The sequence below is a fragment of the Narcine bancroftii genome, chromosome 1 (assembly GCF_036971445.1).
Source record: "Narcine bancroftii isolate sNarBan1 chromosome 1, sNarBan1.hap1, whole genome shotgun sequence".
Taxonomy (NCBI): Eukaryota; Metazoa; Chordata; class Chondrichthyes; order Torpediniformes; family Narcinidae; genus Narcine; species Narcine bancroftii.
This window is the reverse complement of record NC_091469.1, coordinates 362,602,771-362,628,807: the sequence shown is the minus strand read 5'-3', so window position 1 is coordinate 362,628,807 and position 26,037 is coordinate 362,602,771. Positions and strand designations below refer to the sequence as shown.

General features: G+C 41.6%; 1 protein-coding gene and 2 long non-coding RNA genes across 6 annotated transcripts in view; 1 reads left to right on the top strand and 2 right to left on the bottom strand.

Moving 5' to 3' along the window:
• Positions 1-26,037, top strand: part of LOC138750405 (contactin-associated protein-like 2) — a 2,015,431-nt gene that overhangs the window by 1,889,562 nt on the left and 99,832 nt on the right. For 3 of the 4 annotated variants that reach the window (XR_011349326.1, XM_069912458.1, XM_069912468.1), the window contains exon 20: positions 15,313-15,446. Coding sequence is in view for 3 of the 4 variants with exons in the window: in XM_069912458.1 (XP_069768559.1) it covers positions 15,313-15,446 (134 nt within the window). In the remaining variant the exon portion in view is untranslated. Of the gene's footprint in view, positions 1-15,312; positions 15,447-16,272; positions 16,989-26,037 lie in introns of those variants that run through there. The other variant, XM_069912471.1, reaches the window with a different exon arrangement.
• On the bottom strand, positions 2,919-9,115 carry LOC138750433 (uncharacterized). Its single transcript, XR_011349339.1, has 3 exons — positions 8,971-9,115; positions 7,521-7,562; positions 2,919-3,510 (listed from the first exon to the last, which is right to left on the bottom strand). It is a non-coding gene; the product is annotated as an uncharacterized lncRNA (long non-coding RNA).
• Positions 15,559-26,037, bottom strand: part of LOC138750443 (uncharacterized) — a 60,573-nt gene continuing 50,094 nt past the window's right edge. Inside the window, exon 4 of the long non-coding RNA XR_011349342.1 lies at positions 15,559-15,740. This is a non-coding gene — a long non-coding RNA (uncharacterized lncRNA). The remainder of the gene's footprint in view (positions 15,741-26,037) is intronic.

The window sequence follows — 26,037 nt, the reverse complement described above, 5'->3', positions numbered from 1 at the left end:
GTTTTGGACATTGGCAGCAAGGAAGAGACTTTCACACTCGACCGGTTGAAACCAGCCTACTTAGAATTTGAACATCCCATCACTCACCCGACACCACAGCACAGGGGTCAGCCTCCTAAGTGAACCGGTACAGACTTGAAGGGCCGACATGGCCTGTTTCCGTGCTGTAAATGGTTATATGGTTATAGTTACCTGTGGCCTGTGCCTCAGGCCAAGACAGGAAATGGCCGTCGACATGGTAACCGGCAAAGAATCGTACGGGCTGAAATGCCCGTTTCCATAGACCACTGGCAGAGCGATTAAACTGTCCAATCACTGCTGGTGGATCACAGGGGCCCAAATGGGGCCCAGGCATCAGAAGTAACCAACCAGCAGCCAGCCCATCAAGCCACGCCCTAGTGGTGATGCAGCCGAACTGACTATAAAAGGCAGAGCTGCCACTGAATAAACTCAGTCAAATACACTCTACTGGTGTGGGTGTCTTTCTTCTCCTGTGGATTCGAGCTACAACCTTAGGGCTATAACTGAGAGCTATAACCGTAGCCATAGCAACCTTGCTACACCTTTTTTTGTTTGTTATCTTTAACTTTTTTTTTCAACTGGAAATCATTATCAGGTTCAGTTGTGCGTGACAGAAGGTAACTGTAAATTGCTGATAGAAAGACTTTTCCCCCTGTCTATTAATTATAGCATAATGCATGGAACAATGTCTTTCAGAAGCATGTTAAGAAGTATTAGATTCCAATCAAAATATTGCTGATATGCAGACATTCATATTGTAGTGTGTTTACTGATCAAACTAAATCAATGAGAACATATGTACTTGGTTATAATATTTTCCAAAAATCATCTTGTTATTGTAAAGTATGATTTGTTTGTGACAAATAGATGGTTTCCTTACAGCCAATTCCACTCCATTATCTGACATCAAAATCTATAAATTTGAAAATAAATTGGGAAAAAAAATGAATATTTAGTAATCTCTTAAATCATATGTAAATATAATGTATGTGGCCTGAATCCATTTGCTCTTGTATTTTAATATTGATTGATATTACTCCAACTAGCATTCTGCCTGAGCTTAAGAAGCCCCGCTAATATTCATACTTCTTGTTATCAGAAAGTGCAGTACTCACATAATCTGTGCTCATGGTTTCATACAGTTCTAATTAGGCAGCAATTTATGTGACAGAGGGTTACTTTATTACAAATTGTTAAATGTAAGTGAATTTACCATAATAAGGGTAATGTTCAACAAACTATTTCTGGCACGAATATTAACATTCCCATGGATGCCATATCCGAAACACCTCTGGGGAACTGCAATAATTCTATTGCCATTCCAGATGAGATTAACTAAATTAGCACTCAAACTAGCGCATTCCTAATTTCTGTAACTGTTTGCTATACTGAACAATGAATTTCTTACCCATAGGAATGAGCATCTCTCTGGACCAGCCATATTCAAAGGTGGCTGCTCTCAACCAATGATCTCTTGGTTGCAAAATTTCTCATAAACGTCTGTGATCAGATTCCCTTTGAGTATCTGTTTGAATGGTGAAGAGTGATAAAGTGCAAATGTTGCCTTTTAAATCCACTACTTGATAAAAGGGGAAGGAAGAATTCTGTTTCAGAAGTTGGCCTCATATTAATAGAGTGGGGATTATAATATTAAATACAATACTGTACATTTCTCTCTTGTGTCAGAGACTGAGGAGTGTCCTGATAGAATTGTATAAGATTATGAGATGCATGGATAGGATATACAGAGTCTCATTCCACAGTCGAAAGTTACATACAGAGAACAATAGTTTATGGTGAAAGGGGAGAAATTTAAAGATGTTGAGGCAAGCTCTTTTGCACAGTGTTGCTTATAAGAACCTTGAAGGTACTGCTAGAGGAGGTGATGGAAGCAAATAAGCTAGCAAAGCTTAAAAAGCATTTAGATAGGCATGTGAACTGGCTGGGAATTATGGTATATGGTCGATGAGCCGGCAAATGGGATTAGTTTAAATTGGCATTGCGACCCACACAGACGTCATGAGCTGATGATCCTGTTCTCACATTAGATGATCCTGTTCTCACATTAGATCAGCTACAAATGTTCAGTGTAGATGCTTCCAGAGATAAATTCCTCTGCATAACTACTGCAGGAAATGTTGATTTACATAAAGTAAGTTCTTTCACAAGTACCTTTGTTAGTTTAAATTACCTGCTATTATCCATGGTCTTAACGGCCTTTTTACACACGTAATTGGCGTATGAACGAACTATTTAAAGGCATCTCAGGTCATTCAGGCTGAACCAAGAAATGCCAGGTCAGCACAACCTTTTACATAAGCAACTTGGCATCCTGGTGCAAAAGGAGGTGGACCTGTAGCATTACAGCATCCTGTGTGATGTATCATTACAGCGCCAGCATCCCGAGTGAATCCTTTTAGACAGAAGCCATTGAGAAATGCATCAGCACTAATACTACCTACCTTTGTATTATCAGACGTGGGATGAAAATGATCCCCCCATCCCACAGGTAGGTGAAGCAGTTAAAAGGCAGTTAATTCCTATCTTTTAATGGCTGTGTAAAAGGGGCTTTAGAGAGAAATGGAAAGAGTACTGGGTAATGTTTTCAGTTTGAACAGTTTCCAGAATCCACAACACTCAACAGCAGCAATTGATTGATAAAGCTCAAAGATAACATATAATGAATGCCAAAATGTCACTTTGATGCCCACCCCAACATTGTGAGCTCTATTCTTATTTTAATGAAGTGAATTTAATTTTTTTTTTAAATATAAAATTTGTAATTGGAAATGGACTCTAGATCCAGAGGCCTCACCATTTATTGGACCATCCTCACGCTATTCTTACAAATATAAAGAAGAAGATTTCTAAAATCTGGCCTGTACAATGCATAATGGTAAAATGGTAATTATAGCCTAATTTATTGATATAAACTGTATTATGGCACATGCACAGTGAAGTCTGGGGAAAAGTATACAGAGACTTTACTGCATTTTTGTAGAAATTATAAATGCATATGTGTTGCTAAATTCATTGTTAAATTATTTTAAGATTGATTGCAAGTTTTAAAAACAAAAATGTCAATAATATATGCAGAAATCATCTTACTGAGGCCTATTATATAGTTAGGCTTCCTATGCAAGGGAAAAACTACAGAAAAGGGAATCCACAGATCAGGTTACATACAGCACAGGAACAGGCTATTTGGCCCATACGTTCCATTCTTGTGCTAAACACAATATGCTGGAGGAACTCACTGGGTTAAGCAACATCAGTGGGAGGAAAAGAATGGGCGATGTTCTTGTTAACATCAAGACATCACAATCTTTATTAAGGGTCCTGATAAAGAATTTTGGCTTGAAACATCGACCATTCTTTTTCTCCCATTGATGATTATGTTTAGCTTCAGGGTCCATCATCTGTAGTCTCCTGTGTGTGGTCCATTCAGGAGATATTGAAGCAGACAACCTTCCTCCCATTTCTCTTCATCTAAGAAAGAAAACAATAAAAATTATTCAGAATCAGGAAAGGGCTATACGATTCAAAGCCCTCACCATTTCTTGATTCCATTTCCTCATCCCCATCTTATATGATGCAAAGTAGAAACTAATAAAAGCTGACCCACACAAAAACAACCCAATGGCATATTCTGTAGTTACATTAAATGCACAGTGGATAAATGGGTAATAATTGCTGAATTTATTTAAATCATCTGAATTTTTCAAGTTATTATTTTAAGATTGATTGCAAGTTTTGAAACAAAAGAGAAATCTCAATAATATATACAGAAAACAGCTTCTGAGCCTCGGGCAATTACATAGCTAGGCTTCTTATGTACAGGAAAATCAAGCAGAAAGGGGACCTAACAGAATGAATACAGGTATATACATAGGCATTCTTGAGTGGAATGAGAGGTTACATGAAACTACATATCGCACAGGAACAGGCTCTTTGGCCCAGGCGGTCTATCCTTCATTTTCTATTCCATTTTCCCCAATGTGTCCATCCAGTTTCCACTTAAAACATTCATGAAGCTGAGCTCCAGTAAAGGTATGTATTGTTCGCCACTCAATTTTCCTGTTTGTTACTCCCAAAAGATCCAACAGGAACATGAGAATCCATCCCAACATTTCAATTGCAAATATGTAATCTGTCTTTCCTTTCCTGCATAACATTTCAAGAGATGTTTAAACTTTTTTTTAGAAAAAGACACAATAATCTTTTCTTTAGTGAATGTGGATTCTGGATTGATTGTGTGAAATTATTGACATTTTTATGAGTTGAAAGATCACAGCAAAGCAACATTAGAAATTGGACTGTAAAATGCTGATTAATAGAGGCATAATAACACATGAATTTACAATATTAATTGATCACCATGCTGTAAAATGCTGATTAATAGAGGCATAATAACACATGAATTTACAATATTAATTGATCACCATGGCTTTGCTCAACAAAAACTATCAGGAAAATAAAATCTGGCCCTTTATGTATGAGGGATGCCATTTTTGGAGGTTATAAAACTGGTTAAAAAAAATGTGTAGTAATTTGAATGCATTAGAACAAACTGGATTTGAAACATCGGATTGGTTAGATATTGAATCGTGGCGAAGCTCAAGAAGTTTGATAGTCATAAAACTGCTTCAATTTCTAATCTTCTTAAGATTAATCATTTAACACTTTGCCTTCCTGTAGCAAAAAAATAAATAAACAACTAGAAGAACGCAGTAGGTGAAGCAGTGTCTGTGGAGAAAAAGGGACGGTCTGCTCTTTGGGTCCATATTGCAGCATCTGCAGCCTCATTGACTTTCCTGAAGCTTCTTTCTTAAACAGCATTTAACTATAGACTGTAAAACAAACTTTTCTGATGTGTATTGTGGTGTAGCAAGCAAACACAAATTCAGAAAAGACTTTAATCCATTCAAAGTATGTACACCAGTTTCAGTCACGATGGTGACTGGCCCAGGAGGGGCTGGCTCAGGTTTATATTCAGGTCGGTCGATTGACAGCCGCCAGGTGGAGTCAGCCTCCTAGATGGTCTTCCTGCAGTAGGCTAGTGTTTCTATCACTACAAGTATAAAACACTTTAATGATAAAGAAATGATAGGCAACTTATTAAGAAATGAGAATCAAACAAACTCAGAAATATTAAATGAAAATGTTTACCTGAATTAGATGTGACAAGTTCCTTGGTAGAAATTAATAGTTTGACCTCGGTGACTGGAAATAGTCATCTCCCCTTCAATAAGTAAAAACACAAAATGCTGGAGAAACTCAGCAGGTCAAACAGTGTCCTTTATGTAGCAAAGGTAAAGATACATCTCTAATGTTTGCTACATGTTTGACCTGCTGAGTTGTTCATGCATTTTGTGTTTTCACTTCAACTACGGTGTCTACAGATTTTTGTGATTTATTTTTTCTCCTCCCTCAGTAAAGGATTCTGGCCCAAAATGTTGACTGACCATTTCTCTCCAGAGATGCTGCCTGATCCGCTGAGACCCTCCATTTTCTCTTTATTCACTCACAACTCCAGCATCCACAGTGTTTGTGTTTCTCTTTTGTCATCTCTTCGTTATTGTCTCTAGAATCTCAAAGTAGGGGGTCAACACTTCAGAGCACGGCATAGGTGCTCTGTGGTTAGTAAAGGATTACTTAAGGTGCCATGTGATTGGGAAAAACGGTTTAGAACCACTTGTTTAGAGTGAGATAGAAAATATTTAAAAGAGAAGCAACATTTTCAAGGAGGGTGGCGGGTATATGGAATGAGCTGTCAAAGGAAGTTATTAAAGAAGAATTGAGATGATTAAAGAAACATTTCAACCAATACTCAAATAGAAAAGATTTGGAAGAATGTGCGCCACATGCAGGCAAATAGGTCTAATCTGGATGGCAAACTGGTTGGAGTAAATGAGTTGCACTGGAGAAATTAAGATATTTTATGATTCCTTTGTAAATACATTGGATTCAGTGGCTTGGTCTCAAGTTCCTATGGTAGAGTATTCCACAGTTTCAACTATCTGAATGAAGAAATTTCTTCTAATCTCAATTCTTAATGAGTTATCCTGTATCCCAAGACCATGAGCTTGGATTCTAGGTCCCACCCAAGGAAAGGGACATATACTCCTGGCAGCCAGATTGTTACGTTTTGTCTAAATGTTGTACATTTCATTGAGAACCCTCACAAGGTGTCAAGTCCTGATGGTGTACCTGGTAGGATACTGAAAATCTTTGCCATCCAACTACAGGTGCTTAACCTTTTATCCAGAATCATCGGGACTGGACACCTGCCATTGTTCGGAATCTTCTGGATTTCAGAAACATTTTGATTTTGGTCCCTTTAAGCAAATGCCTCGCACCTAGCCCCTGCCGTCCTTCCAACCACCAACCCCCCCACCCCCACCCCGGGCTGATGCCAGACTATTTTACACCCTAAGCCAAGCTGAATGCAGGGAGGGAATGCTGGCTCTGCCGAGTGCAGGTTGGGGGGTGCTGCTGGTCGAACTGAGTGGGTGGGGAGGGTGGGGTATTGACCAGGCTGAATGGTGGCTCAATGTGCGCCATACAGGAGACTCTCAACCAACGCATTGGTCAAGTGGAGATCAGAGGTGACAGGGGTGGCCCAGGAACTCGGCCAAAAAGGTGACCAGTGTTGGCTGCTCAGAGCCAGCAGCCAAACAGGGCAGAAGGCCAAATATGAGATGCAGAGCTGCAGGAGGAGAGAGCTGGTGGAGCCGAGCACCGGTGACTTTCAGGCACTCTACATCTTGTCGGGCCGGCTGTCCGGCATACCTTGGCAGCACAGCACTATCTATCACCCCCCCCCCCCCCCACATCTAACTCCCAACATGGCAGCAGAGTTCAGTGCTGCCAAGCCCGGAGCTTACAGAGTGCCACACCAGATTGCGGCAATGGCTCAATGCGGAAGCAATGGCTGTCTTGGTTACCCATAATCTCCCATGTAGGTGAAGTGGATCTGCCAGTGTCAGAGCAGTTCCAACTGCATGGGGGATTATGGGTGAGGAAAACGGCCATTATTCCCGCATTGAGCCAGCTTATCTCCTAACGGGTGGTGGGGGCCAAGGGTCACCTTTCCACCGAAGGTAAGATAGGGTGCCCTTGGGGGTGGGGGCAGGGATAACAGGGACTGGTCGGGAGGGTCTCCCTCTGAAAATGGGGAATTTATTACAGGAAATTAACATTACTTATGTGTAATGTCATCTATCAAAAAAGTGTCGGTTTTTGGAGGTAAAAGGTTAGGCACCTGTAGCTGGAATTTTCATGGATATTTTCAATCTTTCACTGCTGCAGATGGAGGCTTCCACCTGCTCAAAAGGGCATCAATTATAATGATGTCCAAGTAGAAAAGAGTGAGCTTCCTCAATGACTATCACCCATTCCCTCTCACAATTAATGTGGTTAAATGCCTTGAGAGGCAAGTCATGGTCAGAATTAACTCATACCTAAGTAAAGATCTGGACACACTGCAATTCACCTACCTTCACACTCGCCCCTGAACTCTCCACTCAGCCCTGGATCACCTAGACAATAGCAAAACATACATTAGGCTGCTTCTCATCGACTAAGCTCAGCTTTCAATACCATCATACCCTCGTACTGGTCAGCAAGCTTCAAAATCTGGGCCTCTGCAACTGGATCTTTGTCTTCCTCATCAGAAACAATGTTTCCTCCTCATGGACAATCAACCCAAGTGCACCTCAAGGATTATGTGCTTAGCCCACTGCTCTCCTTGCTCTACACCCATGACTGTGTAGCTAGGCACATTCAAATGCCATCTATAAATTTGCCAATGACACAATGGTCATCAGCAGAACCACAGACGACAATGAGAGAGCAGAGGGGAGTGAGACAGATCAGCTGTTGAGTGGTGTCACAGCAACATTCTTGTATTGAACATTAGCAAAACTAAGCAACTGATTGTGGACTTCCGGAGTGGAAAAGCAGGAAATCACAAATTTGTCTTCATCGAGGGTCAAGAACTTCAAATTCAGGGGTTTCAACATTATCTTCTTCCCCTCTGCCACTAGATTTCTGAATGGACAATGAACTCAGATACTTCCACACTTTTCTTTTGCTCTAATTTATTTTTTTTAATGTACTTTATAACAATTTTGCATCTGCAATGCTGCCACAAAACAATGAATTACATGACACATGTTCATGACAATATATTCTGATTCTAATTCTGATTCTGAGATTTCCCTTATTCTTATGAACTCAGCTGAATATAGACCGCCTCCATTCAGTGTCTCCTCATGCAACAATCTGCCATACCAGGAATCAATTTGATGCTAACTCAGGAATCCTTGCCTTGTATTTTGGATTGCTAATTTTCACAGATGTAGTTTCAAATGAGGTTATTCCTAATACATTATTAAAATGATAAATGGTTTCTCAAGGCCCTTTTGCTCGTCTGTGTTTCTCTTCCACAAATAATTTGTACAAAGAATTTCACTCAATTTTCCAGGACCATTCTGACCAATCTGATATTTGAGCAAATGGCGTCACATTTGTAGTGTGAAATAAAATTTCTAGTCATGTTTTTACCCAGTCTTCATCAAAACATACCCTGATGTCTTTACCATATTGTATATTTGGCTAATTTATTTTGTCAATAAGAATTGCAAACTGCAATGTTATTTTATTGAAAACCACCTATCTACAAAGGTTGCCAAGATCTCTTAGAGAATCCACAGTAAAGTTACAAAATGATACAAAGTGATTTTTTTGGTGTCTGGGAATCAGTGATAATGCCAGCATTTGATAATTTGATGGAAGCTGCCTTCTTGATCTTCTGCCGTCATTGTGGTGAAGGTACTTCTACTGTACTATTGGGGAAGGAGTTCCAGGATTTAAGCTCTGCAATATATTTACAATTAAGGTGTGCGTCATGGAAGGGAAGCTGCAGATGATGGTTCACCAACCCACCTGCTTCCCTTGTCCTTCTTGGTGGTAGATGAGCTTTAGGAGATGTTATCAGACCACTCTTGGCAAGTGACAGCAATCCATTCTGTTCATAGAGTAGCAACTGACCGGAGGCTTAGTTGAACCGGCTCAGGAGGTTCTGAGTGACATCATGATGTCACAATGCGATGAGGTCATTTGGAACGTGCGGGGTTTTAAAGGCTGCAGGTGACTGAGTAACGACTTTTACTAAACTTCAACTTGACTCCATCTGATCATCTTCTCATTCTTCATTTCGCACTGTGACACAGTTGCTACGATGGTACAAGCTAATTCCACTGTGTACCTTAGAGCAGAGAGAATTAATATTTAGAGTGATAAATATTGTTTCAATCATATGAGCTGCTTTGTTCTGAATGGCATAAATGCCTCATTATTGGTAAGATGAGAGATGCTTCTGCTGTGGGACTATGTGGCCCAGGTCGGTCCTATTTCCTATATCATCATTATCAAAATCCCCTGATCCAGAGCATCCCAATATATCATTGATCTTAATGGCATCATTGAGTGAAGCTTCCTCAGCAAATGGACACCAATACTGAAGGATTATAAGGTGTTGATTTTTTACCTGTTCTCCACACTAATGAAGATGGGCCAGATTTCAATGGCCACACACAGAACATCCCAGCAGAGTGGATCACACTCGTCACTCTTCTTCCAGCTGAGGACATTCCTTCAATTCGAAAGGCAGTGGGAAATATTGGGCACTTTCCCCAATCAGATGTCAATAGTTATTTGGCTAATGCCTCTCAGGTCCAGGATGTAGTCCAAATAGCAGTGAGGAACTCCTGTCTGGTGTGATTCTTCGAAATTATGAGGATTCTTAGCAACATGCAAACAGTTTGAGATTGCAGAAGCGATGAGATCAACATCCATCCCCTCTTTTCTTGAAAAATGGGGAGAGAATGCAATATTAATTCAAGATTGTCCCCAGCAGCTCAGATGCACAACCACTAAGTGCTTTAGGCTTTTCAAGAACATATGCTGAGACAGAAATTAGTTGCTGCTTGAATCATCAATTTGAGTAAAGAGTTCCAGTGAGCCATCCAAAACCAGGCTGTCTTCCAGCAGAAGGAACAGTCCTTAACTAGGAGTTGCTGCATAATAGACTCCAACGTACAAGAGTGTCTACTGTGGGATGCACTCTCCCAAGGTAGCCTAGCGGAAGGAAATTGTAATATCTCCACCACCAAAGCTCTCTAGTGCAGGACAGATCTTATGATTTAATAATGTGCAAAAGTGAAATGTATCGATTGTAAAAATGTTAAACTTTTGTTATCATTGCCAAAACTTAATTTCCATGAAATTTTAATTTTATAAAAGTATATTCTACATCTTGGCTAATTAAAGAATATTTCTGAGATCTTTTGACTCCTTTCAGGAGTAAAACATGAAAGTCTGAAGTAACTGTGATTGAAATAAAGACACAATGCTGGAGAAACCCAGCAAGTCAAACAGTGTTCTTTATATAGTAAAGATAAAGATACATCACCAACATGGCTACATAAAGTGCATTGTTTGACCTGCTGGGTTTCTCCAGCATTACATTTTAATTCCTTTCAGGTTCTATGAACTTCAAACATTCTTCTGATACTCAGTATTTCTCATTTTCTTATAATTTATTGTTCATTGCTCCACCCTGTTTGATCACATGTAATGGAACATTAAACGAGCACTTACCTGTGCGAAGTTTGATGATTATTATTCGAGCAGTGGGACGTGGTGAGTCAACGTGAGATTCCATCCGCGCATGCACTGCCATTCCTTTACAGTCTGGAGGGGAGAAGCCACTGAACTTAAATGAGCTAAACTAGACAAACCAACCAAAACACAAACCTGTGATTGAATATTATTTATTACAAACCAAACATCTTTATCCGTAAACAAGAAAAAAGGTGGAGGGAGAGGTGGGCACGTTGACTCACCAACTCCCATTGCTCAAATAATAATCATCAAACTTCACACAAGTAAGTGCTCATTTAATGTTCCATTATTCTTCACAATGTATGTTGGTTCGCCACTGTGAGAGTTTGTAGCTCAGTGGCTTGTCCCCTTCGGGTGGTCTGACAGACCATAATCAGTTCATCGGTCCCCTTCCCATGGTCTTGTTCAATCCGCCGTGTGTAGGATGGAAGCCGTGAAACTCTGCCCCTTTGAATTTAAAGGTTTATTGTAGAACCTATTAAAGGTTCTCTCATTGCTCCATCCCACCTGGCAGAGAATATCCTATATAGGGACCTTGGCCCTATTGGCTGCTGAGGTCACTGCCGATCTCGTTGAATGGGACCCAAACTGAGAAATATCCACTCCAGCCACTCTCGTGACCTACCGCAGCCATCTGGCTGAAGTTTGGGGGGATAGTTCACTGCTGTGGTTTTTTTATAACATATAAAGAGGTATTTATAATTTAGTCTAATATGTTAAGTACATACAATATATCTTTTTAAACAGTCCAACTTCATCTTCCTTGTATGCATACAATGAAAGTTTTTTCGCAATTCTCCCTTGCCTGTTAAATTTCAGAATGTCTGTAACTTGAATGCTTACACAGTCCTCCTCCCAATGGGTATAGTCATGTGAATGTGAGTCAACATTTGTACCCTCTGGTCCGATTTCAAGGCCACTAGCATTATCAGCTTATGGGACAGGCTACATAAGTCCAAATTGGAAGTTGGTGACAATAGTCTTAAATAGTCCAAAGCAATCTTTATGTCCACTATTTCCTTATATCAGAGTACCAGAGGACGCAAGTGGAACATTCCTTTCATAAATCTTTGGATCAGGGGTGGTTCATCATCTCATGCTCAGACTCCTGGAGCATCAAGAAAACAGCCAGTGCACTCATTGCTGAATTCACTGCACTGTGGCTGGCTCCTTGTACATAGAACATATCGGCTCAAAAAATCAGTATGCCTCTAATAGAGGCTGACTGTTCATTCAGTCTGATTTAGGCACAGTACTTTTTCTATTTCCCCACATAGTAAACATACTGTTTTTGTGTAGACTTTCTCCAAGATGACCACAGGATGTCGAGAGTTCTAGGCTGCAGAGCGTTTATGTCAATCCTCGCTCTCCAATCCTGCAACCTAATAGACTTAAGTGAGACAATGGATGAGATATCTTTGACACCAGTTGGATTAGCAGGCCTTTGTTTTTTGTGAATACCAATGGACTCCCCACCATAAGCCTAAGGAGTACGGGGAACCAACATTGGGAAGACCAATTAGGAACTACCAGCAATCCCAAGGCATAGTCTTCCTGTACCTTATTCAGACACTTTGCCACCAAGATGAACAGGGTGAATACATAAAAGTTATATTTTGACCATTCTAGGGTAAAGGTGTCAATGGCCTCCACTAAGGAATCTGGCAACCTTGGAACCTGGGCATTAAGCCTGGATGCAAACAAATCTATCTCCGGCATGTCAAAGGTGTCTGTTAGCCATTTAAAATATTTCTTACCCAGAGTCCACTCAGTGCTATCATTGAATTTTCTGGACATCAGGTCCGCTTGTGTGTTTATCTGACCTGGCAGGTAAGAGGTAGTAACCAAAATGTTTCTTTGAATGCACCAATGCCAACTCTCAATGGCTAACTTGTTAGAGGAAGGAGATTTGAGACCTCCTATATTATTGAGGAAGGCCACTGCTGAAGTGTTATCTAACCCCAGCAGTACATGAATGTCAGCTTCCCTCGCACGGAAAGACTTTAGTGCTCAAAAACCTGCCAACATCTCCAAAAAATTAATGCCTGATTTTGAGGCCTCCCTGACCTCTCTGTCCATCCATCTGCCCCCAGTATAGACCTTTAGATTCGTAGCTCCCCAACCTTCCCCACTAGCATCAGACCTGATCTCCAGGTCCACCTTTTTGAGCTCGATCCTCACGTAGGCCCACGAGATATAGTTGATCCACCATGCCAGGTTGGATCTGGCCTCATTTGTTAGCCTCATGGGCCTGTCATAATATCCCCTAGATGCCTTAAGAGCTGATATTTTGTCCCTTTCCAGGAAAGATATCGTGGGGTTTATCTTAGGCACCTCCAACAGAGGGCAGCTAACAGGGCAGGGGTACTTCTTGACGGGTTCTTCTAGTATCATCTCCTGAAAAGTATTTGATGCCATATATTATTGATCCCACAATATCATCCTCTAGCGGCTGGCCAGTACCCCTTGGTGTGGCAATAGCCGGTATATTCTCCTCCTGGTTGGCCTGAGCAGTGTATGGGGATTTGGGTGACTCGGCCTCCATTACCGGCCCTTCATCATCTTCCCATGCATAATCATAAATGTCCTCCCCCTGCTCTGATGGAGTAGAAAACTTACTCACCACGTCCATTTACGGTTCCTCCAATTTGTTCAGGCGACTTTTGTTGCTGGTCGAGACCTTTGCTCTCTGGCAGGCCTTACTCTCAGACCCTGATCAAGTGGGTGCCCATCAAACAGACACCACGCCCTTCCTCAGGCTTTTACTGGTGGTTATTCTCACCCGTCAGGTGGGTGGCTTCACTACGTTAGGTTTGAATCATGTCCTACCTGCTCTTGTGCGGGATACTCTCCTTCGCTGCCACTTGATATACTGAGGTCCCTTCACCTCATGCAGCAGCATAACGGTATCACTGCCTGCTTTTTGAGACCTCAACTTCCACGAAGCCAGGTCAGTGCAGCCAGACTAGGACCCCACCTTCAGCAAAGATAGATCTCTGTCGCCTAATCTCACCCCCAGCTGAGGTAGATTGGCATCGCTGCTATTGTTTTCAGACCCCAACTTCAACGAAGCAAGGTCAGTGCAGCCAGCCTCAGGCCCCACCTTCAACGAAGGGAGGCCACTGCTGCCTGATCCCACCCCCAATGGAGATAGATTGGTCTTGTTGTCCCTCAACTGGGACACTGCACCCTGGCAGGCCCGCTGGATTTTTGGTGCTAATGAACGGTACAGGGGCTCTTCTTGGAGGCTTTCCTCCTCAAGCTCTTGCCACCCTGCCTCTGCCCCAGCCCCTCATTGGGACCCGGGAACCTCCCGCCGGTTGACCTAGACCTTTTCCGGTGCACCTCCACCTCCGGAAGGCTACATTGGGGCTTCACCTCATCAGGACCTGATAACCTCCCACCTGCAGGCCTTACTATTTTAGCACTTTTTTGGGGTCGCTCTACTATGATTCCCCACTGATTCAGTGCTTTTTTGCTCCTGTGACGAAAATGTGTGCTGCTCCTTGCAAGTCATTGTATGTAATGGCTGCGCATGCGCGAATGGGATTTCACATTGGCGAACCAACGTACATTGCAAAGAATAATGCAATACTTAAGATGTCTCTGCATAATTCTATTTGTCTTTTTGTCTGCCCACTTTAATCATTGTTTATATTTTCCTGAAGGTTAATTTCTTTTTGCTATATCACCCATATGGTTAATATTTTTCTTAGATGAATTATCTAATTATGAAATTAATCTGTTTGTTTACAATGGCTCCAAATCAGTCCAGATTGACATTATCTCATCTTCTTGGTTTTATAAGAGCAGAGGCACTTGTAAAATGGTTTATTCAGATCTATTGTTTATGCTTGTATAACAAAAGGAAACACCAATGATCTAGCAGCCATTGTATTGATACAAACAATGTGGGCTGCTCAGATACTGAAGGAAATATAGTGTAATATACACCAAAGAAAGGCCCAAGCAAGCTCCTTTGACTGTGTGTTTCTGTGCTGGAATTTCAATTGAAAGTATGGTTTTTTTTTAACCCTTCACCTTCCTGCAACATGGTAACTTTTGGCTGTAACACAGTTGAAAGAAGTGGAAATATTCTTAAAAACTTTAATCAACTATCTTTAACAATGTGTAAATCAAGTTGATAAATGTGGTAGAGGTGTTTAATCATGGGCAGGCATGATCAGACTCTTTGCCCGCTGCAATTCTAGCTGAGGTTGACTCAGGTTACTAGCAGTACTCAACTGATTTTCCAAGGGATGGTTAGAGTAGCTATAGAGTTTCATCATTTCACATGACTGATACCAGTTAACAAATACATACATATGCTGGAGCTAGTATCTTTCTGGCCATTAAGTTTCAGCCCATCGCTGGATAGATTCACAAAATTATTAGGAGTTCAGGTGGAACTTCCACTGCGTTTAGACCTCTCTTGCGAAAGCTGCAGTGCAAATTGCATTCACAGTTCTCTAGATTTTAAAACTTTGAAAGAAAATATTAGTAAAAATTCTATTCATGCTTGTGAGCTACGAAGGAAAGATTTTCAGTCCTCAAAAACAGAGCTGATAACCTATTACTGAGTCGACCTCCCAATTCTTACAGGAAGTCTGCAGATTCGATATAACCTTGGAGGTACAAAGGAACCATACAGAATTGACCTGGACCAGAGGAACTTGGCTAATGGACAACCACATAATGTTAACATCAGTAGACGTGGAAAGGAACTACGCCTTCAGGTAAATCTTACTAACGTGGTTATGAAATGTTTTATGAAATGAACTTGTCACTCGAGATGCTAATTCTTCCACAAAAATGCATATGGAAGCAAATAGTTCATTTTTGCATTTATTTATTTTTGTTTCTTAAACAGTCAAGCTCATGACAATGGCAATGACTCCAGAATATTCACCTTGGATGTTTTGGGTTTGTGTTCCTTTCTCTATAATGACCACGCACAGTCCTGCATACATCTCGAGCACATCATTAGTTGCCATATTAGGATCACTTTTACATGGCAGATCTTCGCCCTGCTGAAATAAATCAGAGCAGACTGGTTATCATACCAATCAGTTAGCAAAGTTGATCTGACACCAGATCTATCGCTTGGAGCTCAGCATGAAGAGTTGTATCAGATGTTATCTCAACAGCTGAGTAAACAGCAGGAAGGATCCACACTGTTAAGGGATCATTGATAAGATGCTAATTAGTTCATTATAGCTGCTGGTTCATTTGGCTGGACTATTTGGCAGTTCAAGACATTTTAAAGTTCCTAAAGACGGCAAAAAATTGGAAGCCAAAAGCTAAAGGAGTTTCTATCCACTGCAACCAAGTTTCTTCAGCCACATGTGCATATTTATTATTTATTTTATTTTCCTTTTATATTTATTATCTCTTTGTTCTTATTGTGGCATCTTAATTCTATTTAAATTGCTGTTCCTGTGTTTGAAATAACAAGGAGAATGCAGCAAGACTTTCATTGCCGCTGTACACTGTGCAAATGCATGGGGCGATAAACTTTCATTCATTCAGTCATGCATTCATTCCTTTGTTCTTCCATTCAAGGGTGCCTTACTGGGCATTGCCCATGAAGTATAACAGAATTAAAAGAATGAGCTTTAGATGTATAGAACAAGACCCAGAGTAATGAGAGAAAGAATGTCTGCAACAAACAAAAGCCCAGGGCATTGAACTGCAATTCAACATGAATCTCAGCAAGGAATCGTTTTTTTTTCTTGACACTTAAGTACTGTAAAGGGCATCCTCACTCCATTATTCAGACCTAATCAAATTCAGGTCAGAGAATGGTGATGCCAAAAAAAGGGGAAGCTTATAACAGATGCTGTGAAGTCAACAGCCGAGGAAACCTGAAGGATCATCAATGAAATGTGGTTGAAATGAACAAGGAAATTAAGAAAATTTTGGCAGATTAAAATCAAGGAAAGCTGTAAGGTATATCTGTTGCTACATCTTCCCAGTACATGAATAACAAATAAAAGAGACAGTCATATTTGACTCCACTGTGGATGTAAACTCTGAATTAGTATTTTGCATTTGTCTCCGTAGACGACAGCGGTGGTATGTGGGTCCAGCGTTCTCAATAGTGCTATGTGAATAAAGGAGGGATGAGTTATGAATGTTAGATGTGAATACTGATTAACATAGGTCACTGGTAGATGATTTATGAGGGTTTACAATGGTAAGTTAGGGCATTTAAACTTGCATTCACCAACCTTTACCACATATGAGGCCATTGAACTCCTTGCAATACTGCAGACAGAACTTCAGCCAAGACTCAACTGACACACTTAAGGGTTGGGACTCTGTTATGGTCCTCACTGAAACAAAGCAGGAAAACTCTCAATATCAATCACTAACCCAAGGAATGTATTCAAACTTCGATAAAGCAGAGGGAAGGTGGTTCAAATTGAAAATCAGCAGGCAGTTGGATGATATATTGTCAAAGTTGGAGCCCTAAATGAATTTGATAATTGGCAGAAAACCAAAATTTGGTGGCAAGAATTTCATTGCTAGATACAATAACATTGCATTCCTTAGAGTGAGTTTGTAGCGGCCCACACAGCAAGCAGTCATCGAACATGACGCAGGCAGGTAGCGCACGGGATGAGACATCCGGTCCCATAGGCCGCAGGAATAACAGTTGAATCGGCCAGCAGATCTATTTCGGACCCGCACATCTGGTAGTGACACAGCCGGCTGCCTATAAAAGGCAGAGCTGCAGCCCAATAAAGTCAGTGTCGATTACACTCCCTTGGTGTGCGAGTCTTCTTCCTACCTCGAGCTATAACCCGAGCTATAACCGTAGTGACCCCGCTACAAGATTTACCAATTTTTTCATGTCTAAATTATGTCCTTTGGTGTTTAAAGCAATAAAGAATTATCCCTTATGTTGCTGATTTTCCTCCTCACTCTACTAGTTTTGGCGTAGACCTGTACTCAGACGATGACCAATCTAAATGCCTTTGAACTTGGCTCTCATTATTTCTTTCATTATTACTTTCATTATTTCAAGCTGGAGCATAAAACCATCTCAAAATGGTCCTGTCCCTATCACAATTTTATTGAATGTTGCAATTCTTTTTTAAAAATCCTTTTAAATTGACTGCCTGAAAAGAATACTCAATGAACAGGGCAGAATATCATATAAAGTTCCCAAAGGACTATGGCAAATAATTTTCTCCTCACTCTCCAATAGTATGTCAAGTGCCTTGATTGATATTAATATTTTAAAATGTCTATGATTTTTACTGGAACATATACACTTTACAACTGAGCAACGATGGATTTTTCTAATTTACCTGGTAATAATCCTACCATTATTCTGTCTTGGATGTCTTTCATTTATGTGAATATAGAATCATGATCAATTAAGGAGTTTAAGAATTTTACAGTGCCAGATGTATGCAGCTTCGCTATAATTCCTTTGCAAAGACAATGGATGAGACTAAGGTCTTCTGTGCTTCTAGCAGCAGTCCACTTGAAAATTAAAGTTTATTTGAAAAGCTGTTCAGGATAAAGCTGCTCTCATTTCAATAGGATTAAATTTTACTTTTTTTAATTTAAATTTTTTACATTTTAAATTTAGACATAGAGCACGGTAACAGGCCCTTTTGACCCATGAGCCCATGCCACTCAATTACACTCGATTGACCTACACCCCGGTACATTTTTGAAGCGTGGAAGGAAACCGGAGCCCCCGAGGAAAACCCATGCAGATCTTACAAATTCCTTAAAGGCAGCGCAGGATTCTAATCCCGGTCCCAATCACTGGCGCTGTTACAGCGTTGCACTAACTGCTAAGCTCACCGTGCCACCCTTACACTGTGCCAAGATTCTATATAAATCATGAAAGATATTAATGAAAATTGACAAAATGCAAACTGGAAGGAAACTGAATGCAGTAAAATCCCCATTATCTAGGACCTATGTGGATCGTAGATGTCGGATACGCAAATTTTCCAGTTGACTGAGACTCACTCTTCCAATGCCTAAATAAGTCACCTTCATTAAGAAAACATCAGTTAAAAGACAAAAGATAGTGCAAAATGTAAAGTAATTTGAAAAAAAAATCAATCGTGGGCTTTAATTATGTAAAGTTCACTTTAATCAACATTGCACTAACCGTGCTGCCATCATAATTACCCACGCTCTCTTCCCCCCCCCCCCCCTCCCCATGCTGACAACCCAATTACCCTCCTCACAAGTGTACTGGTCAGGTCCTTGACAAACGTTCCTTTAAATTCAAACCCCTTTCGCGAGCACTGTAACAGCATTGCGCTAACACTACACTAACCGTGCCACCATCAGAACTAACCCTCCCCAAGTGTACATATAAAGCCTACTAATATACTCAATAATATACTAATAAAGATAAAGACTCTCACTTGGCAGGGATAGGGAGACACTTTGGCAAACTTGCCCCAGTGGTGAGTAGCACCGGCTGACTATTTATCCTGGGCACCACCATTTTATTCAAACACAAGTTTATCGAAACAGCAGGGCATATCTGGGGCACTCCAAGGTATTTGTTGCTTCGAAGAGCATTTACCTTTACAATTTTAAACATTTATTTCAAAGTTTATTTTTTTCTTATTTATTTTAAAATTGATTTATTTCTTTCCTTTTTTTGCTAGTTTTTTGAGTTTCCGGTTGACTGAGCACTGGATAATGAGGATTTTACTGTATCATGAACCTAAAATGAAAGACCAATTTGACAAAAGTTATTTACGATCTGTAGGATTCTTATGGAAGATTCTCACTTGTAAATAACATGAACATTGAGCTGATTGAAACAAACAGGCAAATACTAACCCCTCCTGAACAGAGGGAGGGAAGGAGGATTGAAGCTTCCTGCTTGAGATCTAAAAAGCTTAATTGATGAGCATGTCAAAACATAAACAACTCTCTGTCTATCAAATGTGGTAGCATTGCAAATTCAAATTCCTTATTACTAGTTTGAACATGGATGTTTTGCTGTAAGTATCTCCCCAATTTATTCTTTATTTTGGCTCCATGATGGTCAGCTAAAGTATTAGGTGTGATTATGGCTGGATGCAGTGTGTAATGATTCAAACTGGCACTTTACATAATGATTTGGTTATACAGTTGTCTTGGGTAAACTTATACCTCTCATTTTGTTCATTTTAGATTGGTCACAGTGTTTGAGCTACCGAAAGAAAATAGACACACACACCGAGAGCAGTTCAGTTTATACAAATGTTTATTACTAATTCAAAAGCTGATTTCACACTACAATATGCAAGCCCTTCCCAACTATACTTATCAACCCTTGGACTGGTCCCAACTGCCGAAGCGAGGCAACGACTGCACACTTGTAGTAGGTTGTCAGGGTGCCGGTAGCAGCTTCTCCACCTCCCCCGACCGGGACGTTGCTCGGACTCTGGCTATTCTTCCTTCTTGACAAGGGGTGTTCCCACCCCTCGGAGAGTCTAAACTTCAGCAGCAGGACCACAGGCTTATATACCCCAAAAACAATTAATCATGCGCCTACTCCTTCTAATATTTGTCAGTCAAAATCAAAACTGAACATTACATTCTACAATTTAGAAGATTAATTATTATGGAACCAGGATGTTATAATTTCCTGGTTTATCTCGTAGATACAAAGACTTATTAAAACTTCTCGAGCAAGACAGGTTGTGACCAATTCGTCAATTTCAGAGTGTTGCATTTGACAACTGCTTTCCCTGGGCCTCACAGTGGAATTCCATTTCAAAGTGTATCTTCAGATAAGTCCCCATGGCTGAGTTTAATTACATCTGCTAGTTCTGAAAGTAAGGTGACCTGCGTGTGGACCCAGTGTCGTCAGTTCCACATAAGCAAAAAGCATCTGGGTACATGGTTTTAATCCTCCATTACAACAGTATACAACAAGATCCCAGTAGCGTATTAACTACAACCCAGGCCCCTAGGCAGAGCTTTAGTAAGGCTCCCCCTGACCTTGCCCCACTGTCCCACCCTTCGTTGAATAGAATAAAGTGACATTATTACATTAAATAACATATTAGGGGTCTCCAAAGAGGTCAGTGAGACTATCCAAGGGGTCAAAAGGGGATCAATAAATGTGGGTGGGGTGGGGGTTGATTTGAACTTTTGGCGTCAAAAGAATTATAGAGCCTGAGGTCCCCACTCCTGCTCGGAAGCCTGACGTTCCCACTCCTGCTGGGAACCCCTCTTCCGAGCCCCTAGGCTTAAGCCTTCTCGGCCTAATGGTTAATCTGCCACTGCAAGATCCCCTACTAAAACAACAATGGCAGCACTGCCAGAGCTGCTATAATGGCAATGCCTCAACTGGTGCAGACACAGGAGAGCAGAGAGTGGAGACACAGCGCTGATCAGAAGATTTCAATCACATGGTCCTAATGCCCGCAGCTCCATTTGGGCTTTAAACTGCCTATGGAAGAAGCCAATGGTGTTTATAAGTAAAATCCTTCAACCACAAGGTCTGTGCCAAAGATGGCAGTGCCTGTACTTGGCAGCAGCCATGAGGGTTGCAGGCTGTGGAGAAGCAGCGGACCAGCACAGACCACCAGAAATGGGGAAAACACCAACCCTGAGAAAGAGAAGCATGGGAGGCTACCCTAAGAAATGGTGACCATGGCAACGGACCAGCAGGGGGCTCAGCGGCTGAAGCAGGATGCTACAGGGAAGGTGACCACAGCAGCAGATCAACAAGGGGCTAAATGGCAGACCTGTATGGGCTGCGGGTTTCTGGACACTGGTTCATGGGAGCAAGATATTGATCCAGGATTCGAGAGGGTGCCGAGGGTGAGAAAGGGCCGCCAAAGGTCTTTTTATGTTGAAAACTTCCTGATCGTGGCGGAGGTTTGGATCTAGAGCTTAGATTGCCGATGATTCAACAGTTGTCTGTGTGACAGAACTTATTCCTCAAGAGAAAAAAATGGTGCAGACCTATGGAGAGCGGGGGGGCGAAGTCACAGCACTCCCCCACAGGGTTTCAACCGCCCAAACCAAAAGGTTTTAAATGGCCTGTTTGTGGTAAATTACTGTATATATGTTTGGATCAACATCAGCACCAGAACAAATGTTAGAGGGGAGCACGGCGTAATGCTGATAAACTCGCTTAGTGGAGGGGGGGGGGTACTGTTACCATCATCAGCCCCTCTGATGTAGGTCCCAAGAGCGCTGCTTTTATGGCACCAAGCATTTTTAGCCACTAGTGACGCTGGAGGGGTTGGGGCGGTGATGGTGAGCATGGCTGCAACTGGATGGGGGCACAGCACCTCGCTTGGGAGGGAAATGCCTGCAGATGCCCCTTCTTGGCACCGACCCTAGTTTGGATGGAAACTGTGATTGACTTGGCTACATCTAACTTTCTACAGCTTTCAGCATTCTGGGCACTTGAATTCCAAACCAGACCTTGACGCAACCAGTGCACTTGCAGAAGGCTTATAGGGTATTTAACGACATGCCAAATCTCCTCAGACTACTTAGAAAGTGGAGGTGTTGGTGCATCTTCTTCAATGTTGCCTCACTGTGCTTGGTCCTCTGATATATGGATTCCCTGGAACCTGTAGACATCATCTCCAGCATTATCCCATTAATGCTGACAGGTGAGTGGTCCCTTGATTTCCCTTTCCAAAAATCCACAATAAGCTCCTTGGTCTTCTTAGCATTAAGAGCAAGATTAGTTTTCTGATACCACACACCCAGATTATCAATCTCAATCCTGTATTCTGTTTCATCATTTATTATTCAGCCAACAGTGGCATTGCCAGTAAATTTACAAATTGCTTTGGAGCCAAGTTTGGCTACACTTCATGAGTGTAGAGGGAATAGAGCAGGGAACTAAGCACATGACCTTGAGGTGCCCACCTGTGGTGATGGTCAGTGAGGAAGAGGTGATGCTGTCAATCTACACTGATTTGGGTCTGTCAATGAGCAAGTTGAGGATCCATTTGCAGAGGGATGAACAGAGTCTCAGGTCCATTAGTTCGGTCGTAGGTTTTGGTGCTATGATGGTGTTGAATGTCAAGTTGTAGTGAAAAAACAACAGCTTAACATAGGTGTTCTTGTGGTCCAGGTGTTCTAATACAGAGTGGAGGGCCAGTAAGATAGCATCTACTGTTGATCCATTGTGACAATAGATGAATTGAAGAGAGTCCAGATCCATCCTGAGGCAGGAGCTGACTCACTCCATAACCAACTTCTCAAAACACTTCATCACAGTAGATGTCACTGCCATTGGCTGATGGACATCTTGGGCACCAGTATAATGGATGTCCTTTTGAAGTAGGTGAGGATCTCAGACTGTAGAAGCAACAGGTTGAAAACATCTGTAGAATTTCCAGCCAGTTGGTTTACACAAGGTTTAAGGACATGGCTAGGTAGATCCTCCGGATTCCCCGTCCTGAAGATTATTTTCATCTCAGCCTCCGAGACTGGTAGCACAGAGTCACAGGGGTTGTAGGGCCTTGCAAAGGTGTGTCATTATTTAACCTTTTGAAACAAGCATAGAAGGCATTGAACTCTTCTGGAAGACATGTATCATTGACGGTAGTTTAGCAGCGGTCAGGAGCATTCAATTCCCTGGTGTTGCAGAAGACATGCTGGTGGTATTTTGAAAGTATCTTAGAACCATAGACTACAATAACACAGAAACAGCCTCTTCAACCTTTCTAGTCTGTACTGAACCATTTTTTTTGCCTAGTCCTACTGACCTACACACAGTAGCTAGTCCTCCATACCTCTCCCAAACATGTACCTGTCCAAATTCTTCTTAAATGTTAATATTGAGCCTGCCTTTAACACTGTTAGAATTTAACATGAATTTAACATGGAGCTCAGTCATATTTCTGAATGGTGAGAGTTGCACCATCGCTGCTTTCAGTTCAGCTATTGATTTTGCTGGATGTCCTTGAATCAAAAACTAGAATGAATCACATCCACCTGTATCTACTTCCGACAAAAAGGGTCAGGCTTTTCTTCTTAGAACCACGGAACATTACATCATAGAAACAGGCCCTCTAGCCCTTCTTATCTGTACCAGGCTATTATTCTCTCTTGTCCCACTGACCTGCACCACAAGAGCCCTCCATACCTCTCCCATCCATGTACCTGTCTAATTTTTCTTAAATATTAAAATTGAGCCAGTATTCACCATTTAAACTGGCCACTCATTGCACATTCTCACTGCTCTCTGCGTGAAGAAGTCCTCATCATGTTCCCCCTAAACTTTTCCCTTTAGATGCTTAACCCATGTCCTCTGGTTTGTATTTCACCTATCCTCAGTGGAAAAAAGCATACCTATATTTACTGTCTATCCCCCTCATAATTTTAAATACCTCTACTAAATCTTCCCTCATTCTTTTACGCTCCAGAGAATAAAATCCTAACCTTTTTAACTTTTCCCTATAATGCAGTTCGTGAAATTCAAGAAACATTTTTCTAGTAAATCTTACTGCACTCTTTCTATCTTATTGATATCTTTCCTGTAGTTAGGTAACCAAAACTGCACACAAAACTCCAAATCTAGCCTCAACAATGTCTTATACAATTTTACCATAACATCCCAACTCCTATACTCAATACTTTGATTTATGAAGGCCAATACGCAATATGCCAAAAGTTCTCTTTACAACCCTATCCACCTGTGATGCCACTTTCAGGGGATTATGTATCTGTATACCCAGATCCCTCTGTTCTACCACATTCCTCAGTGCCCTACCATTCACCATGTATATTCTTTCTTGGTTTGTCCTTCCAAAATGCAACACCTCACACCTGTTTGTATTAAATTCCATCTGCCATTTTCAGCCCATTTTTATAGCTGGTCAAGATCTTTCTGCAAGTTTTGAAAACCTCCTTCGCCATCCAAATGGCGTTGGTCAAGCTGCCCAGCTAACTTAGCAGAAACAGGCTGAGGAAGAAGGACATTTATATGCATGGATGTTTCCACCCGCTATTGTTATTCATATGGCTGACTCTGTCAATCAGCAAAAATGGCGGGAACTTGAACAGTATAAAAGCAGCGTTTCCAGCCCTAATAAAAAAGGGAACTTAACCTGCCACACTCTGTGTGTGTGTGTGTGTGTGTGTGTGTGTGTGTGTCTTTGTAGCGGTCAGCTACAATATAAATGGCATACAACAATGGTCCCAGCACTGATCCCTGAGAAGCAATCATCCACCATTACTATCTGGCTTCTATCGTCCAGTCATTATCAAGTCCAGTCCACTACTTCACCATGAATACCTAATGTCTGAATCTTCCTGATTAATGTGGGACTTTGTAAAAGACCTTTCTTTAAGCTAGCCTGGTTGAAATTCCCAGTGATGACTGAGAAGGCATCAGGATACTCATTATGGTATTTGTTGATCACAGCAAATAGATCCAACAATACTAGCTTAATGTTTGCCTGTGGAGGGATGTAGACTGCAGTTAGGACAATGGAGGTGAACTCCCTCGAGAGGTGGAAGAATCAGCTCTTCAGCACCAGATCTTCCAGATGAGGGGAGCAGCCCTGGTTCAGGATCATGATGTGCCATGAAGAGTTAACCATGATATCCCCATCTCTTCTTTTACCTGATGACTCCATCCAGTGCATGCAATGTAGGGTGAACCTTCCTTTGACTGCCTCAGAAATGAAGTGCATCACACATTGTACAGCAAATAAGATAGAGTACAATAAGTGCAGTTACTAAGAGTGATCAGTTGGTTGCGATCAATAGAGCAAAAGCAACATAATTGTTCCATGGTTTATTCGAGAGTCTGATAATGGCAGGATGAAAACTTCAGGGTCGTCCCCAAGGCATTCATGGGCATTGTCCCCCCCCCCCCCCAAGTGCGGTTCTGTGCCCCCATACCATTGCGGCCTTCGTTTGCTGTCAGACCTGCCCCACCCCCTCCAGCATCACAAGCAGGCATCAAGTGTCACTAGCGTCTAACCTGACAGACACTAGCGACATCACTAGCATGCTTCAAACGTTTTCTCCCCTCCTGCTGAGCAAGTTTATGAGCATTGCACTGTGCCCCCCCCCCAATATTCATTTCCGCGCCAACCCTGGAAAGCTGTCTCACACTTGAGAATCTTCTACCCAAGTGGAAATGGGATGAGTATTTTCATATGTTGGCTGTTTTTCCATACCAGAGGAAGATATAGATGGAGTCAATGGAGGAAACATGTACGATGGCCTTATACATGTTCACAACCATTTGCATCCTTGGCTGGAGCAGTTCCTGCACCATGTAGTGGTGCACCCCCAAAAGAATGTTTTCAATGGTGCACGTGTGGAAGTTGTTAAGGGAAGCAGGTGACATACCAAATTTCC